General features: G+C 45.7%; 1 protein-coding gene across 6 annotated transcripts in view; it reads left to right on the plus strand.

Annotated features, from left to right (window-relative positions):
• Positions 1-15733, plus strand: part of hspg2 (heparan sulfate proteoglycan 2) — a 528874-nt gene that overhangs the window by 486746 nt on the left and 26395 nt on the right. For all 6 annotated transcript variants that reach the window (XM_073031647.1, XM_073031648.1, XM_073031651.1 and 3 more), the window contains 4 exons: positions 1739-1960; positions 3184-3428; positions 4124-4295; positions 6087-6209. In XM_073031647.1, coding sequence (XP_072887748.1) covers positions 1739-1960; positions 3184-3428; positions 4124-4295; positions 6087-6209 — 762 coding nt within the window. The remainder of the gene's footprint in view (positions 1-1738; positions 1961-3183; positions 3429-4123; positions 4296-6086; positions 6210-15733) is intronic.

The following is a 15733-nucleotide window of genomic DNA, read 5'->3' on the forward strand; positions in this document are numbered from 1 at the left end:
AAGGCAACACGAGTGAATCTGCAGATGCTGGAAATAATTAAAAACACAAAATGCTGGCAGAACTCAGCAGGCCAGACAGCATCTATGGGAGGAGGTAGTGATGACATTTTGGGCCGAAACCCTTCATCAGGAGTGAAGTAACATGGGATGGTCGGGGGGGGGGGGGGGTAAGAAGTGGGGGGATGGAGAGGAGAACTGGGAAGTGATAGGCTGGAGGGAAATGAGCTAGGGGGAAGGTGGAGAATTATGGGAAATAAAAGAGAAAGAAAGGTAGGGCTGGGGGGAGATTATAGTGAGGGGGGAAAAAGAGAGAGAAAGAGAACCAGACTAAAATTATAGATAGGAATGGGGTAAGGGGGGGCAGGGGTATCAACGGAGGTCTGTGAGTTGAATGTTCATGCCGGCAGGTAGGAGGCTACCTAGGCGGGAGATAAGGTATTGCTCCATCGACCTGCGTGTGGCCTCATCTTGATGGTAGAGGAGGCCATGGACAGACATGTCGGAGTGGGAGTGGTCTGTGGAATTGAAGTGTGTGGCCAGAGGGAGACCCCGCCACTGCTGGAGGACCGAGCGCCGGTGTTCGGCGAAACGGTCTCCCAGTCTGCGGCGGGTCTCCCCAATGTATAAATGGCCACATCGGGAGCAGCGGATACAGTATATCACCCAGATGACTCGCAGGTGAAGTGGTGCCTCACCTGAAAGGACTGTCTGGGGCCTGGGATGGTGGTGAGGGAAGAAGTGTGGGGGCAGGTGTAGCACTTCTTCCGGTTGCAGGGATAAGTGCCCGGAGGGAGGTCAGTGGGGAGGGATGGGGGGGATGAATGGACAAGGGAGTCGCGTAGGGAGCAATCCCTGCGGAAAGCCGAGAGTGGGGGGGAGAGGAAGATGTGGCTGGTGGTGGGATCACATAGGAGGTGGCGGAAGTTACGGAGGATTATACGTTGGATCTGTAGGCTGGTAGAGTGATAGGTGAGGACCAGGGGGACTCTATCCCTGATGGGCTGGCGGGGAGATGGGGTGAGGGCAGAGGTGCGTAAAATATGGGAGACGCGATGGAGGGCAGAGTTGATAGTGGACGAAGGGAAGCCCCTTTCTTTAAAAAAGGAAGACATCTCCTTTGTACTAGAATGAAAGGCCTCACCCTGAGAGCAGATGTGGCGGAGGCGGAGGAATTGGGAGAAAGGGACAGCATTTTTGCAGGAGACAGGGTGGGAGGAGGAATAGTCTAGATAGCTGTGGGAGTCTGTAGGTTTGTAGTAGACATGATGACATGATGTAGTCATTGATCAAGGGTCCTGTTTCTGTGCTGCTCTGTGTGACTACAACTCTTTGACTAATACAGAGAATGCAACATCAGAGCATATGTTAAAGTGTACTAAACTGGAAGAAGCACATGTGAAGATTTGAGGATTCTATCATCTGCTTTAGGATGCTAGAGGTTTTAACGGCCTACTCATGAAGAACCAATTAATTAAAGGCTTCAGTGAACAGAGTATCCAATGTTTTTTTGCGATTTTATTCCCTCTCTGGAGGCAGCACCTTAAAAATAACATAAACTTCGTGAGGGTCCTGAGTAGTAAGGAGAACAGAGGCTCATGTGAGCTGTTGTATCTCCACCAATGTTAGGACAACAGGTAACCCAAATGGATCTATAGACCCACTAAATATCCACTTTCCTTATCTAATACTTTGTAGGATGCAGATTCACGAAGTAAACTCACCTCCTGTCTCTTCATAGGTGTCTTGATTACAGCTCCTTCCTTCAGAGGGGGTGATTCCTTTGTGACTTATCCACCACTGACAAATGTTCACAATGAGTTGACAATTGAGCTGGAGTTCAAACCTCGCTCGCCTACAGGCCTCATGTTCTACAGCAGCGGGAAGAGGATGAAAATGAACGACTTCATCTCTATTGCCATGCTCAATGGGCATGTGGAATTCCGCTATGAGTTGGGATCAGGTTGGTGGAGCTTAATCTGGTTCAAGCGTTTCAGCATTAAATTGTTTCTTTATTATTGAGCATTGCCATTGAATTCCTCCGGTTGATTTCATTGCAAGTTCTATTTTTTTAAAGAAGTGATGTGGCAATGAATAGAACCTGGTTGTGGGGGCAGTGGAAATTTGTGGGACTTCTACAGCAAGGGGTAGTAACAAGGTACAGCAATTCATCAGCAAGATGTTCAATACAAGGAGTGCTGAGTTCCTATTCTAGAAGCCGCTTTATATTATTGATGGAGTGGAGGGGGTGCCAGATTCTCCTCTGAGGGAGAGGGCAATACGCTTGGAAATTGTCACCCTGATGGTACAAAGGAAACAAGCCACCTTTTGAGGCTGAAGTTTGTGGTTTTGGGAGAAGACAATGAGATGGACAATTCCTTGGAGAGATGCTGGTTATTGATCCAGGATTTGCTTGTTTCCACTGTGTTGTTGGCAGTTGATATAAGGAAGAGAAGGGGAATGATAAGACCATGATATTCGTAAACAATAGAGAGTTTGGGGATCATCTCTGGTTTGGTGAGGATTGTGCATGGACCTATTCAACTGGTTTAGTATCGGCTCTCCTAGAACAGCCCAGTGCAACTGAAAGAAGATCAGAAATCATTTACTTACAAAGTATTGGAACTTTGTTCCCTTCGGAATGCTCAAAAGGTATATGCACCTCCCATTTCCAGAAATCTTCCAATGTTGATGTTACTCTGGGTCCCACCAACATCACACAAACCCCCTTCAGTAGATGTACAGCAACTTGCTCTACTTGCCTATCTAATGGACAAACAGCATCACTGCCACTTTGCTGTTGTGGTGCTATAGCCCCTCTCTGCTGGCCTGCCCAGGGTGGGTCTGATTGCTAATGCTACAAACCTGTTAATTGGTGCAAGGAGGGTTCCATTGGAGAACACGCTCTCCCTTGCCTCAAAGAGCAGGAAGGGAAAGGAAGTCACGTATCCTTAGAGCACCAGAGGTGGACATCCTTGTGTTCGGCCTCTACGTGCTGTAGTCTCTTAGCTGTGAACAGGGGGCAGTGACAGGTTGAGAGCTCCCATATTTAGGAATAGCAGAGTCTTTGTGCATCCCACCCCAATGTCCCAATTAGGAAATGGTTTCTGGTAATGAATCTCAGGCAGATTCCTCTCTTTAATTTGGGTTCATTTACTGAAATCCTGCCCGTTTGGGTTTTTACAGGATTAGCTATTCTGAAGAGCATCAACCCAGTGTCTCTCCACAAATGGCACCGGCTAAGAGCATACCGGCATGACAGGAATGGCTCATTGACTGTCGACAAAGAAGAAGAGGTCCGAAATGTCTCTCCAGGAAAAAGCCAAGGCCTTAATCTTCGAAGCCCCATGTATCTTGGTGGTGTGTCAAGGTCAGAGATTCTTCCTAAAGCGATCAATGTAACAGAAGGAATTGATGGGTGTATTGCCAAGGTGAGTCTCTAAGAACGTGGCAACATCTGCTATGTCATTTGTTAAAACCTACTTGTACACATGTTCTCCCTTTGCCCCTGGCCTGAAGCATCACTCCATGGGCCAGAGATTAGAGAAGTTACTTTCAGCTCACTACACATCGTGTGCAGATCAGTGAGAGACACCTATTTCGATCAAGCCCTCCTCTTCCCCCTCTCCCACAGTGTAAATAACACATTGGTAGAGCATTTATCCTCGACCCATTCCCAGGTAAAAAACATAGAAAACCTACAGCACAATACAGGCCCTTTGGCAAGAATGTTACTCATCTTCAAAGTCTCAAAGTCCAGGCAAAGAGTCTCACCCTGAAACATCAACTGTCTATTTCCCTTTACAGACGCTAAGTTCCTCCAACTCCAGGTCAAACATTATTCCTGCATTTTTCCTTGCATATTTGTTGAAAAATAAAGTGATTAAAGTTATGATTGAACTGAAAGCAAAATACTTTGTCACGGTTTCTGGTTTAAGTCTTAGAACTAAGTAAGAGTAAGTGAGAGTAAGAGTTCGGCACAGACTAGAAGGGCCGAGATGGCCTGTTTCCGTGCTGTAATTGTTATATGGTTATAAACTAGCAGCTGCTACCTGGATTGTTGCATGCGGGCTGTTGTCACTGTGTGCTTGCATACAATGTGTAAAGCCTATCTGCTATTAACCAGGTGTCGATCAATGGGAAGAAAGTGGACATCTCCTACACATTTACTGAGAGCCGAAATGTGGATCAGTGTTATGACAACTCACCATGTGACCGTGAGCCTTGCCAGAACGGTGGAAGGTGTCTGATGACTGGAGAGTACGAGTATCAGTGCATCTGCACAAGTGAATATCAGGGTGAGTTGGCGGGAAGCTCACACTTCTCTTCACTTGGACAGTGGTGGTGAATAATAATATGCACACCTCTTCACAAATCTATAAATGAAGACTGGAGTGTCTGAAAATCACTGGCACTAGATGATATCGGTCATACAGATACAACTAGCAGCAGTCATCAAATTCCTGGGAAGGTTTAAGTGTTAATGCCAAAACCAGGTTTCCCCAATGGATGAGAAACCTGGCAGGGGACAGGAGGCGTCAAAGGAAAGGAGGTTGTAGATGTGTTCCTTTCAATACCACTTGTATTGAGCAGAATTACTGCCCAAACCTGTCCCCTGGCCAAATGACTGCCAGGGGGCTCCCCCGACATTTCCAGCCTGCATTTGGCCAACACCCATGGCTTGTAGTCACTCCAACTTCTCCATTTTCTTCAGATTGACTGAGCTCTCCACTTTCCTGCACATCACAGTCTCTGATTGGCTAATCAAGCTGTGAGGTTCACACTCATCATCACCATTCTCCTACTTTTCCTCCATTCATCTCAACTAGACCTTCCTCCTTCCCCACAGAACATACATCCCTCTTCTCATCACACTGGACAAACTGCAGATCCCACTGTGACCTGGAACACTTGGATCGAGCTGGCAGGCTTAGTCTTCCTGGGATCTCTGCACACATCTGCTACTCTCTTCCTACCCTGCATCCACCAGCAGAGTGAAGAAATTGCTGTTGCGTCTGCCATTTTTACTTCTCAATTTGAAGAAAGTAGTCACTTTCTGTTGGAGAACTGCACTTCTTTAACCCTGGTTAATAGACAATAGGTGCAGGAGTAGGCCATTCGACCCTTCAAGCCAGCACCGCCATTCTATGTGATCATGGCTGATCATCCACAATCAATACCCTGTTCCTGCCTTCTCCCCATATCCCTTGACTCTGCTATCTTTAAGAGCTCTATCTAACACTTTCTTGAAAGCATCCAGAGAATTGGCCTCTACCGCCTTCTGAGGCTGAGGAAGAGCATTCCATAGATCCACAACTCTCTGGGTGAAAAAGTTTTTCCAGAACTCCGTTCTAAATGGCCTACCCCTTATTCTTAAACTGTGACCTCTGGTTTTGGACTCCCCCTACATCGGGAACATGTTTCCTGCCTCTAGTGTGTCCAATCCCTTAATAATCTTATATGTTTCAATCAGATCCCCTCTCATCCTTCTAAATTCCAGAGTATACAAGCCCAGTCGCTCCAATCTTCCAACATATGACAGTCCCGCCATCCTGGGAATTAACTTTGTGAACCTACGCTGCACTCCCTCAATAGCAAGAATGTCCTTCCTCAAATTTGGAGACCAAAACTGCACACAATACTCCAGGTGGGGTCTCACCAGGGCCCTGTACAACTGCAGAAGGACCTCTTTGCTCCTATACTCAACTCCTCTTGTTATAAAGGCCAACATGCCATTAGCTTTCTTCACTGCCTGCTGTACCTGCATGCTTACTTTCAGTGACCGATGAACAAAGACACCTAGATCTCATTGTACTTCCCCTTTTCCCAACTTGACACCATTCAGATAGTAATCTACCTTCCTGTTCTTGCCACCAAAGTGGATAAGCTCACATTTATGCACATTAAACTGCATCTGCCCACTCACCCAACCTGTCCAAGTCACCCTGCATTCTCCTAACATCTTCCTCATATTTCACACTGCCACCCAACTTTGTGTCATCTGCAAATTTGCTAATGTCACTTTTAATCCCTTCATCTAAATCATTAATATGTGAACTGAAGTATTACTTTGTCTCTTCTGTTTGTAGGTGTACACTGTGAAATTTTTCAAGATAGCTGCCTAGAGGGGAACCCATGTATGAACGGAGGGACATGTGAGAAAAACCGTTGTCTATGTCCCATGGGATACACTGGATTATACTGCCAGCAAGGTACAGATTGGTTACAATCGCAGTCCAACTTTCTCAGCATCTGCGAGGTTATTTTATAATGTATCCTAGGTCCAAGAGAATACATTGGTATTAGCAGTAAAAGGTTTTTGTTAATGCACTGCGGATCTTGCTGAGTTATGTGATTGATGTATAGTATCTGCTTCATTAAGGAGGTGGTTACTGGAGATTGATATGTAACTGGACACAAAGAAATAGCAGGTGAAGGCCAGTCATCCCCTTGAGTTTGCCTCACTATTCAGCATAATCATGGCTAATTTACCCCTCTTTTCCACACTACATTTAGTTCCCCAATATTAAAAATTTGCCTATTTTCATTTTAAATCCCCCAATGATTCAGCTGCCACACCCTTCAAAATGACCACTTATCTTATAATTACACCCCCTGTCATCCCTACTGGGGCATTGGCACCTGACAGTAGCTCACCAGAGTCCTGTGTAATGGGCCAGTCTATAGGTTGTTCCCAGGTGTAGCCCATCTTCTTAGTGTCTCCTTCCTGCCCCAGATATGAAGTCTCTGGAGCTTCTGTTGGCATTTCTGTAGCTTTGGGTTTTTACGGGATGGGGTTGCTAGTCCAATACTCAACCCTCCCCCTTACGCAGCTATGCTTGGTACCGTCCATTACAAAGTATTTTATCTTTTAATTACAGTATGTCCCTTCATTTGAGACTCTTCCTCTGGCGGAAGCATCAAAATCTACACTGTAGAAACCCCTTAAGATTTAAATATTTCAATAACACTCCTTATTCTTCTAAACACCAAAGTATATAAATATAAGAAAGGATCTAGTGCTTTCCCAGTGTTTATGAAGAATAAACTCTTATTGGGCTTCCAGCCGGGTGCAGGTATCGATGTTAACCAAAGTTTTGATGACAAGCTCTGCCATCTTCATTCATTCATTCTGTCTCTCTCTCTCACTCTCTCTTTCTCTCTCTCACACTCTCTCTCACACACACTCTCGCTCTCTCTCTCTCTCAATCTCTCTCTCACTCTCTCACACTCTCTCTCTCACACACACTCTCTCTCACTCTCTCTTTCTCTCTCTCTCACACTCTCTCTCTCACACTCTCTCTCACACACACTCTATCACTCTCTCTCAATCTCTCTCTCACTCTCTCACACTCTCTCTCTCACACACACTCTCTCACACTCTCTCTCACACTCTCTCTCACACACACTCGCTCTCTCTCTCACACACTCTCATACACTCTCGCTCTCTCTCTCACACACACTCACTCTCTCACACTCTCTCTCACACACATTCTCTCGCTCTCTCTCTCTCTCTCACACACTCTCTCTCAATCTCTCTCTCACTCTCTCACACTCTCTCTCTCTCTCACACTCTCACTCTCTCACACTCTCTCTCACACACACTCTCTCACACTCTCTCTCACACACACTCTCTCGCTCTCTCTCTCACACACACTCTCTTTCATACACTCTCGCTCTCTCTCTCACACACTCTCTCACTCTCTCTCACACACACTCTCTCACTCTCTCTCTCTCTCTCTCTCTCTCTCTCTCGTTCTCTCTCTCTCACACTCTCTCACTCTCTCACACTCTCTCTCGCTCTCTCTCTCTCTCACACTCTCTCTCTCTCTCTCACACTCTCTCTCTCTCACACTCTCACTCACATGTAAGATAGTGGTGGCAGCAAGCATCTAAAAGTTTTTGTTTACCAGGTACTTAGGCTTTGAATCAAATTAAAACATTGGACTGAAGGATTGTTAGTGTCAGAGTCACTATTTGCACAATACTGCTTGGTTGTGAAATGTGCATGCCCAACCCTGGCCCTCCAAAGCACACACTTTGTTCTGAGCTCAGCTAGGGCATTTATTAATGATTCTCTTGTCTATAGTCTATGTTATGTTATGGTTTGTGACCAGATACAATGGTTTGTTAATAGATTTACTTGCACTTACACAGGAATGCCTGCTGTTACCCATCACCTCAGTGGCACACGGAGGGTAGTGTGGATAATGGACTTTACCAATGCGTTGAACTTTAATCTAACAGGATGGTGTTTAATTTAGCATGATTCCATAATCCTAGTTACAAATATTTGTTTTTGTTAAATGACGCACTGAAGCCTGAGAGGAATTTCCTGAAACACAGTGGATTTCTAGCAAATACCTCTGACCCAGATGTTGCCCAACAGCAGGAACAAAATTTGATTACATTTATCTTTTTTGATGCATAGTATAGGGGACCCTTAGTGTTTGCGTAGGTTAGTCTTATCTGGGGTTGCCAAGATTGGTTGCTCACAATAAGAGGATTCACCTCATCATCTCCCACTTTCAACTGGCTGGAAAACCTTTTCTCCTCATCTCCAATATCTGTGTAACTAATGAGTGGAAATGCGAAACAGCATGTTTGTTGAAGTCATGAGGGTTCTTCCCCGAACTGCTTCACAGCAATCAAGTCCAGGAAGTCTCTTATCTGCTTGGGCTTCCAGTTCAATTCTTTGCTTATTTTTCCTGGATTTTCCCCATTTAAAAAAAAATTCCCTTCAGTAATGTTGAGCATTTCTTATGTAATTTATGTGTGGATTTTCATCTTTCCCTCAGTGCCATCTCTGACTAAACTGCTGTCAACAGACCACAAATGCCGGTTGGTCAGCTGACTTGTTAAACACACTGCCACCTTCACCCAGGAGACCATCTCAATTACATGAGCAACTGGATCTCTTTCAGTGATCATTTGAAAAACGATTCCATTATGATTTAGAAGTTATGGCTGGGAGAAATGCTCCATATTCTGGCAGCTCAATATTTGAGGAAAATGGAATGAGTATAGAACAAGTAACAAAGTAAAAGTAGTAGGCAATATTTGCAGTTGGCTTTGGGGAAAGCAATCACTGTGTATCATTTAGCTTCATCTCCAAATGGGCATTACTAACACTTTTAAGTAGTGTCTTCAAAGCATCTATTAGAATTAAACCTAGTCCTTTGTCGTGGTTCCTTTATTTTCTTTGTCAGCTATTGAGGGAGAAGGTTGACCTCTGCTGTGTTGCCTTAACTATATCCTCCACAACACCTTCATAGAGTCGTAGAGTCATAGAACACTACAACAGAGAAACAGGCCCTTTGACCCATCTAGACCATGCCAAACTATTAATCTGCCTAGTCTCATCAACCAATGCCCAACTCATAACCATCCATGCACCAGTCCAAATTTCTTTCAAATAATGAAATTGAACCCACATCAACTTCTTCCAATGGCAGCTCGTTCCACACTCTCATTACCCTCTGAATGAAGAAGTTGCCCCTTATTTTCCCCTTGAACATTTCACCCTTTCCCCCTTAACCCATGACCTCTAGTTGCAGTCCCACCCAAGTTCAGTGAAAAAACCCAGCTTACATTTCCCCTGTCTATACCCTTCATAATTTTGTATACCTTTGTCAAATCTCCCTGTGTTTCTTCTTTGCTCTAGGTAATAAAGTGCCAAGCAATTCACCCTTTCCCTATAACTGAAGCTCTCAAGCCCTGGAAATATCCCTGTAAAATTTCTCTGCTCTGTTTCAATCTTATGACATTTGTCCTATAGGCTGATGACCAAAACTGATCAGAATACTCCAGATTAGGCCTCACCAGTGTCTTATGCAACTTCAACATAACGTTCCAACTCCTGTACACAATATTTTGATTTATAGAGGCCAATTTGCCAAAAGCTTGCTTTATTTTCAATGAATTATGAACCTGTTCCACCACACTCCTCAACTGCCTTACTACTTACCCGGTATGGCCTACCGCAGTTTGTCCTCCCAAAGTGCAACACCTAATATTTGCATCAAACTACATCTGCATTTTTCAGCCCATTTTTACAGCTGGTCCAGATCTCACTGTAAACTTTGATAGTCTTGCTCACTGTCCACTACACCTCCAAATTTAATGTTATCCTCAAATTTGCTGATCCTTGATATAGATGACAAACAACAACAGATCCAGCACTGATCCCTACAATGCACCACTAGCCATAGGCTTCCAATCAGTGAGGCAACCATCTACTACCACTCTCCGCTTCACCCACAAAGCACTTTACTACTTCATCTTGAATGCCAAACGACAGAACATTTTTAACCAACCTTCCATCCAGGACCTTGTCAAAAGCTTTGTGGACAAGGCTTGTGGAAAAGTCCATGTGGACAACGTCCTCTGCCTTTCTTTCATCGACTTTCCTACCAACTTTCTCAAAAAACTCTAAAGATTGGTTAGATTCGATCTACCGTACGCAAAGCCATGTCTATTCCATTCCTGTCTTATCCGAATACTTATATATCCTATCCCTTAGAATACCTTCTAATAACCTGCCCATTACTTATGTCAGGCTCACCGACCTATAATATCCTGTCTTACCCTTAACCTTTCTTAAACAATGGAACAACAACAGCTATTCTCCAGTCCTCTGGCACCTCACCCGTGGCTAAAGACATTTTAAATATCTCTGCTAGGGAACCTGCAATTTCTGCCTCCACAGAGTCTGAGAGTACACCTCGTCAGGCCCTGGTCACCTTGTCACTGTAATTTGTCTCAACAGCAAGCACCTTCTCCTCTGTAATCTGTATGTGGTCTATGACCTCTATGTTACTTTGTCTCCCTGCTGTAGACATTGTGTCATCTCCCAAGTAAATACAGGTGCAAAAAAAATTCATTTAAGATCTCCCCCATTTCTTTCGACTCCATGCATAGATGACCACTGTGATCTTCCAGACACCAATTTTGTCCCTTGCAATCTTATTACTCTTAATATATCTGTAGAAGCCCTTGGGATTCTGTTTCACCTTGTCCGCAAGAGCAACCTCATGCCTTCTTCTAGACCTCCTGATTTCCTTAAGTGTTCTCTTGCATTTCTTATATTCCTCAAGTACCTGATTTGCTACTTCCTGCCTATACCTGCTACGTACCTTCTTTTTCCTAACCAGGACCTCAGTATCCCTCAAAAAACAAGGTTTCCTAAACCTGTTATCCTTGCCTTTTATTCTGACAAGAACATTCAAACTCTTCTCTCAAATTTTCACTTACTAAGTCCACCTTAGTCAGAAAACGATCTTTCCCAACACATGTTTGCCAGATCCTTTCTGATATCTTCAAAATTGGCCTTTCTCCAATTTAGAATCTCAATCCATGGACCAGACCTATCCTTCTCCATAATTATCTTGAAACTAATGGCATTGTGATCACTAGAAGCGAAATGTTCCCCTACACAAACTACTGTCACCCACCCTGTCGCATTCCCCAGATCTAGTATCATACTCTTTCTAGTTAGAAAACAATACAGGCCCTTCGACCCACAAAGTTGTGCCGAACATGTCCCTACCGTAGAAATTACTAGGGTTACTCATAGCCCTCTATTTTTCTAAGTTCCTAGAAGACCCTATCGTATCTGCCTCCACCACCATTGCCAGCAGCCCATTCCACGCACTCACCACTCTCTGAGTAAAAAGCTTACCCCTGACATCTCCTCTGTACCTACTCCCCAGCACCTTAAACCTGTGTCCTCTTGTGGCAGTCATTTCAGCCCTGGGAAAAAGCCTCTGACTATCCACACGATCAATGCCTCAAATTGGGGCCTCTATGTACTGATGAAGGAAACTATCTTGAAGATACTTAACAAACACTATCCCATCCAGCAGTTATACAGTAAGGAAGTCCCAGTCAATGTGTAAACAGTTAAAACCACCTATTATCATAGCCTTGTATTTCTTGCACCAGTGTGTGATCACTCTAAAAATTTACTCAAATTCCATGAACTGGTCTATTATGTAATCTCATTAATGTGGCTGTACCTTTCTTATTCCTCAGTTCCACCCACATAGCTTCAGTAAACAAGCTCTCCAGTCTGTCCTGAGCATTGCTGTGGCATTTTTCCTTGACCAGTAATGCCACCCCTGCCCCTTTAATCCCTCCCGCTCTGTCAATCCTAAAGCAACAGAAAGCTGCCAATCCTGCCCCTGTTGCAACCAAGTCTTACTAATGGCTACAGTGTGATAATTCCACATGCTGATCCATGCCGTAAACTCATCCTCTTTTTCTACAATACTCTTTGCATTGAAATATATACAACTCAGAACATTAGTTCCACATTTTCAACCTTTTGATTCCTGACTTTGTATGTAGGCTTAACAACAGCTTTCTCAACAATCATGGTATTACCTGTTCTGGCGCTCATGTTCCCCCCTCCACAGCACCAGCAAACCTTCCAACAAGATATTAGTCCCTCTCCAGTCCAGGCGCAAACCATCCCTTCTGTACAGGTCCCACCTACCCTGGAATAGAGCCCAAAAATCTGAAGCCCTTCCTCCTGCACCATCTCCTTAGCCTTAGCTTGGAGTTCAATCCAGACAAGTGTGAGGTGATACATTTTGGAAGGACAAACCAGAAGACTGAGTACAGGATTAATGGTCAGTTACTTAAGAGTGTGGATGAACAAAGGGACCTTGGGGTTCAAATCCATACATCCCTCAAGGTCGCAGCACAGGTTGATAGGGTAGTTAAGAAGACCTATGGGATGCTAGGCTTCATTAACGGGGGATTGAGTTCAAGAGTAGAGAGATCATGTTGCAACTCTACAAATCTCTGGTGAGACCGCACTTAGAGTATTGTGTTCAATTCTGGTCGCCTCATTATAGGAAGGATGTGGAAGCTATGGAGAGGGTGCAGAGGAGATTTACCAGGATGTTGTCTGGTTTGGAGAACAAGTCATATGAAGCAAGGTCAGCAGAGCTGGGACTTTTCTCTTTGGAGCGTAGAAGAATGAGAGGGGACTTGATAGAGGTCTGCAAGATAATGAGAGGCATAGATAGGGTGGATAGTCAGTACCTGTTTCCCACAGCACCAATAGCAAACACCAGAGGGCATACGTACAAAATTAAGGGAGGGAAGTTTAGGGGAGACATAAGGGGTAAGTTTTATACACAGAGGGTTGTGGGTGCCTGGAATGACTTGCTAGGGATGGTAGTGGAAGCTAAAATATTAGAGCCTCTTGGACAGGCAGATGGATGAAAGAAAAATGGAGGGTTATGTGGTAGTGTGGGTTTAGTACTTTTTTAAGGATTATATGGGTCGGCACAACATGGAGGGCTGAAGGGCCTGTACTGTGCTGTAGCGTTCTATGTGTTAAACTGTATGATCTATCTACTTCTGGCTTCACTAGTACTCGGTGCAGTTAGCAATCCTGGAGGTCCTGTTCTTGACTCAGCACCTAACTCACTGAATTCACTTTGCAGGACCTCGTTGCCCTTCCTACCCATATTATTGGTACCAGTGTGGACCATGAACTCTGGCTGCTCACCCTCCCACTTAGGAATGTTTTAGGCTCGATCTGAGATGTCCCTGACCCTGGCACTTGGGAGGCAATGTAGCACCCGGAATCTCGTTTTTTTCCACTGCACCTCCTGTATGCTCTCCTAACCAATACATTTTCTATTACTACAGCTTGCCTCTTCTTCCCCCTTCCCTTCTGAGCCACAAAGCCAGATTCAGTGCCAGAGACCTGACAGCTGTGACTTTCCACTGCTAGGCATTCCATTGTGATATAACTGTTGTGGAGGGGAATGACCATGGGAGTACTCTGCATTGGGTGTATGGGGTGTCAGGGAGAGGTAGTACCTCTGACGGGGAACACGTCGTACTCTACTGAGTCGTTCATCCGCATTGGTCCTCACCTGACACTCAGCTCTCACCAGTGGTTCCTCGTAGCTGTTTGCTTGCAACAGCAGCCACACCCCGGGCAACGGCTTCGACTGGCCGGCAAAACCTGGTGAGGGTAGCCGATGGGCCTCAAACCCTCGGTGAGTTAGGGCTCGTCTACCTACGCATGCAAAGTCTGAATTCGGCGGACTACGCGGAGGAGACCACCACTTGGCGGTCCAACGAGTAGAAAGGCGGACCCAGCAAAGCGTTGTGGAGCGCAATCAGGGCACAGTGAAACACGTAGGACACTGCTGGCCATCCACTGCATCATCACTTATCTCCAGCCATCTGGACTCCATCTTGCAACTGGATACAGATAGGTCGGGACGAGAGAGTGAGGCTGATGATTTGCACAACTCTCCCTCACTTTAATCCAAGTCAAGTGCAAGTCTCAACTCCAGACCCATTCCACTAAAAAACTTCAAGTCCTGTGGCGACGGACGAGTGGCGAAGCAGCAGGTGTGGATACACTGGAAGCTGTAGTCACAAACCTGCACAGAGGCGGCCCAGGGCATTGGGTCATTCTCCGCTGGAATGAAGCAGCAGTGGAGCTCGGCAGTCCCCTGGGTGTCTGAGCAGTCCTCTTTAGGAATTGCTCTGCTCACCTCCATGGAGGAAGGGGCTAGAAAAGGTGCCTCAAACATAGACTGCTTCATCTTACCCTGGCCAGCACACTGCGGCTGGCGGGGATCCCACTCAGCGGTCGAACTACAAGGAAGACAAAAGTGAAGGTGCTCAACCTTGGCACGTGGAACGTGTGAACTCTGCTTGACATCACCAAGGCTGTCAGACCAGAAAGAAGAACAGCACTGGTCGCCAAAGAACTAGCCTGCTATAATATGGACAATGCAGCACTCAGTGAAACACGCCTAGCAGACAAGGGTCAGCTTACAGAACGTGGTGGTGGGTATACCTTCTTCTGGAGTGGTCACAGCAGCACTGAATGATGAGAGGCTGGCGTTGGATTTGCCATCCGATCCCACCTCGCTCGTAAAATTGCCAAGCTTCCAGAGGGCTTCAACGATCGCCTGATGATGCTTCGGCTCCCACTTGGCAATGAGAGGAGTGCAACGCTGATCAGTGCATATGCCCCAACGATGACCAACCCAGATGACATCAATGATAAGTTCTCTGAAGAACTTGACGCTCTCATAGCAGCAGTCCCACAGTCAGAGAAGCTTATTGTCCTCGGGGACTTTAACGCCAGAGTGGGGACAGATTTCCAGACCTGGGAAAGGATTCTTGGAAGACATGGTATTGGCAAGTGTAACAGCAATAGCCTGCTGCTCCTCATGACATGCACTACACATGACCTTGTCATCACCAACACCGTATTCCGCCTCCCTACCCGTAACAAGATATCTTGGATGCATCCACACTCTAGGCACTGGCATCTGATTGACTATGTTATCACCAGAAAGAGGGACTGGCAAGACGTGAGAGTGACAAAGGCCATGTGTGGTGCCGACTGCAGGACGGATCGTCGACTCAGTGTCCAAGTTTAAACTTCGCATCCTGCCTGTGAGAAGACCCCAAGGTCAGAAGACTGCAAAGAGGCTCAATGTCTCCAAGCTGAAGAGCAGCGTAGTTGCAGAAGAATTTCGTGAAGACCTAGATAGCAGGCTGCTTGACACACCCCAGGATGACCACACCAGTATTGAAGAGCAGTGGACGGCTTTCAGAGATGCAGTCTACTCTACCACTCTCGAACACCTCGGACCAGCAATCCGTAGACATCAAGACTGGTTCGATGAGAACGACGAGGAGATACAGGCACTGTTGTCAGAGAAACACCAACTGTTCAGAGCGCACC

This window comes from Hemitrygon akajei, chromosome 29 (genome assembly GCF_048418815.1).
Source record: "Hemitrygon akajei chromosome 29, sHemAka1.3, whole genome shotgun sequence".
Classification (NCBI taxonomy): Eukaryota; Metazoa; Chordata; class Chondrichthyes; order Myliobatiformes; family Dasyatidae; genus Hemitrygon; species Hemitrygon akajei.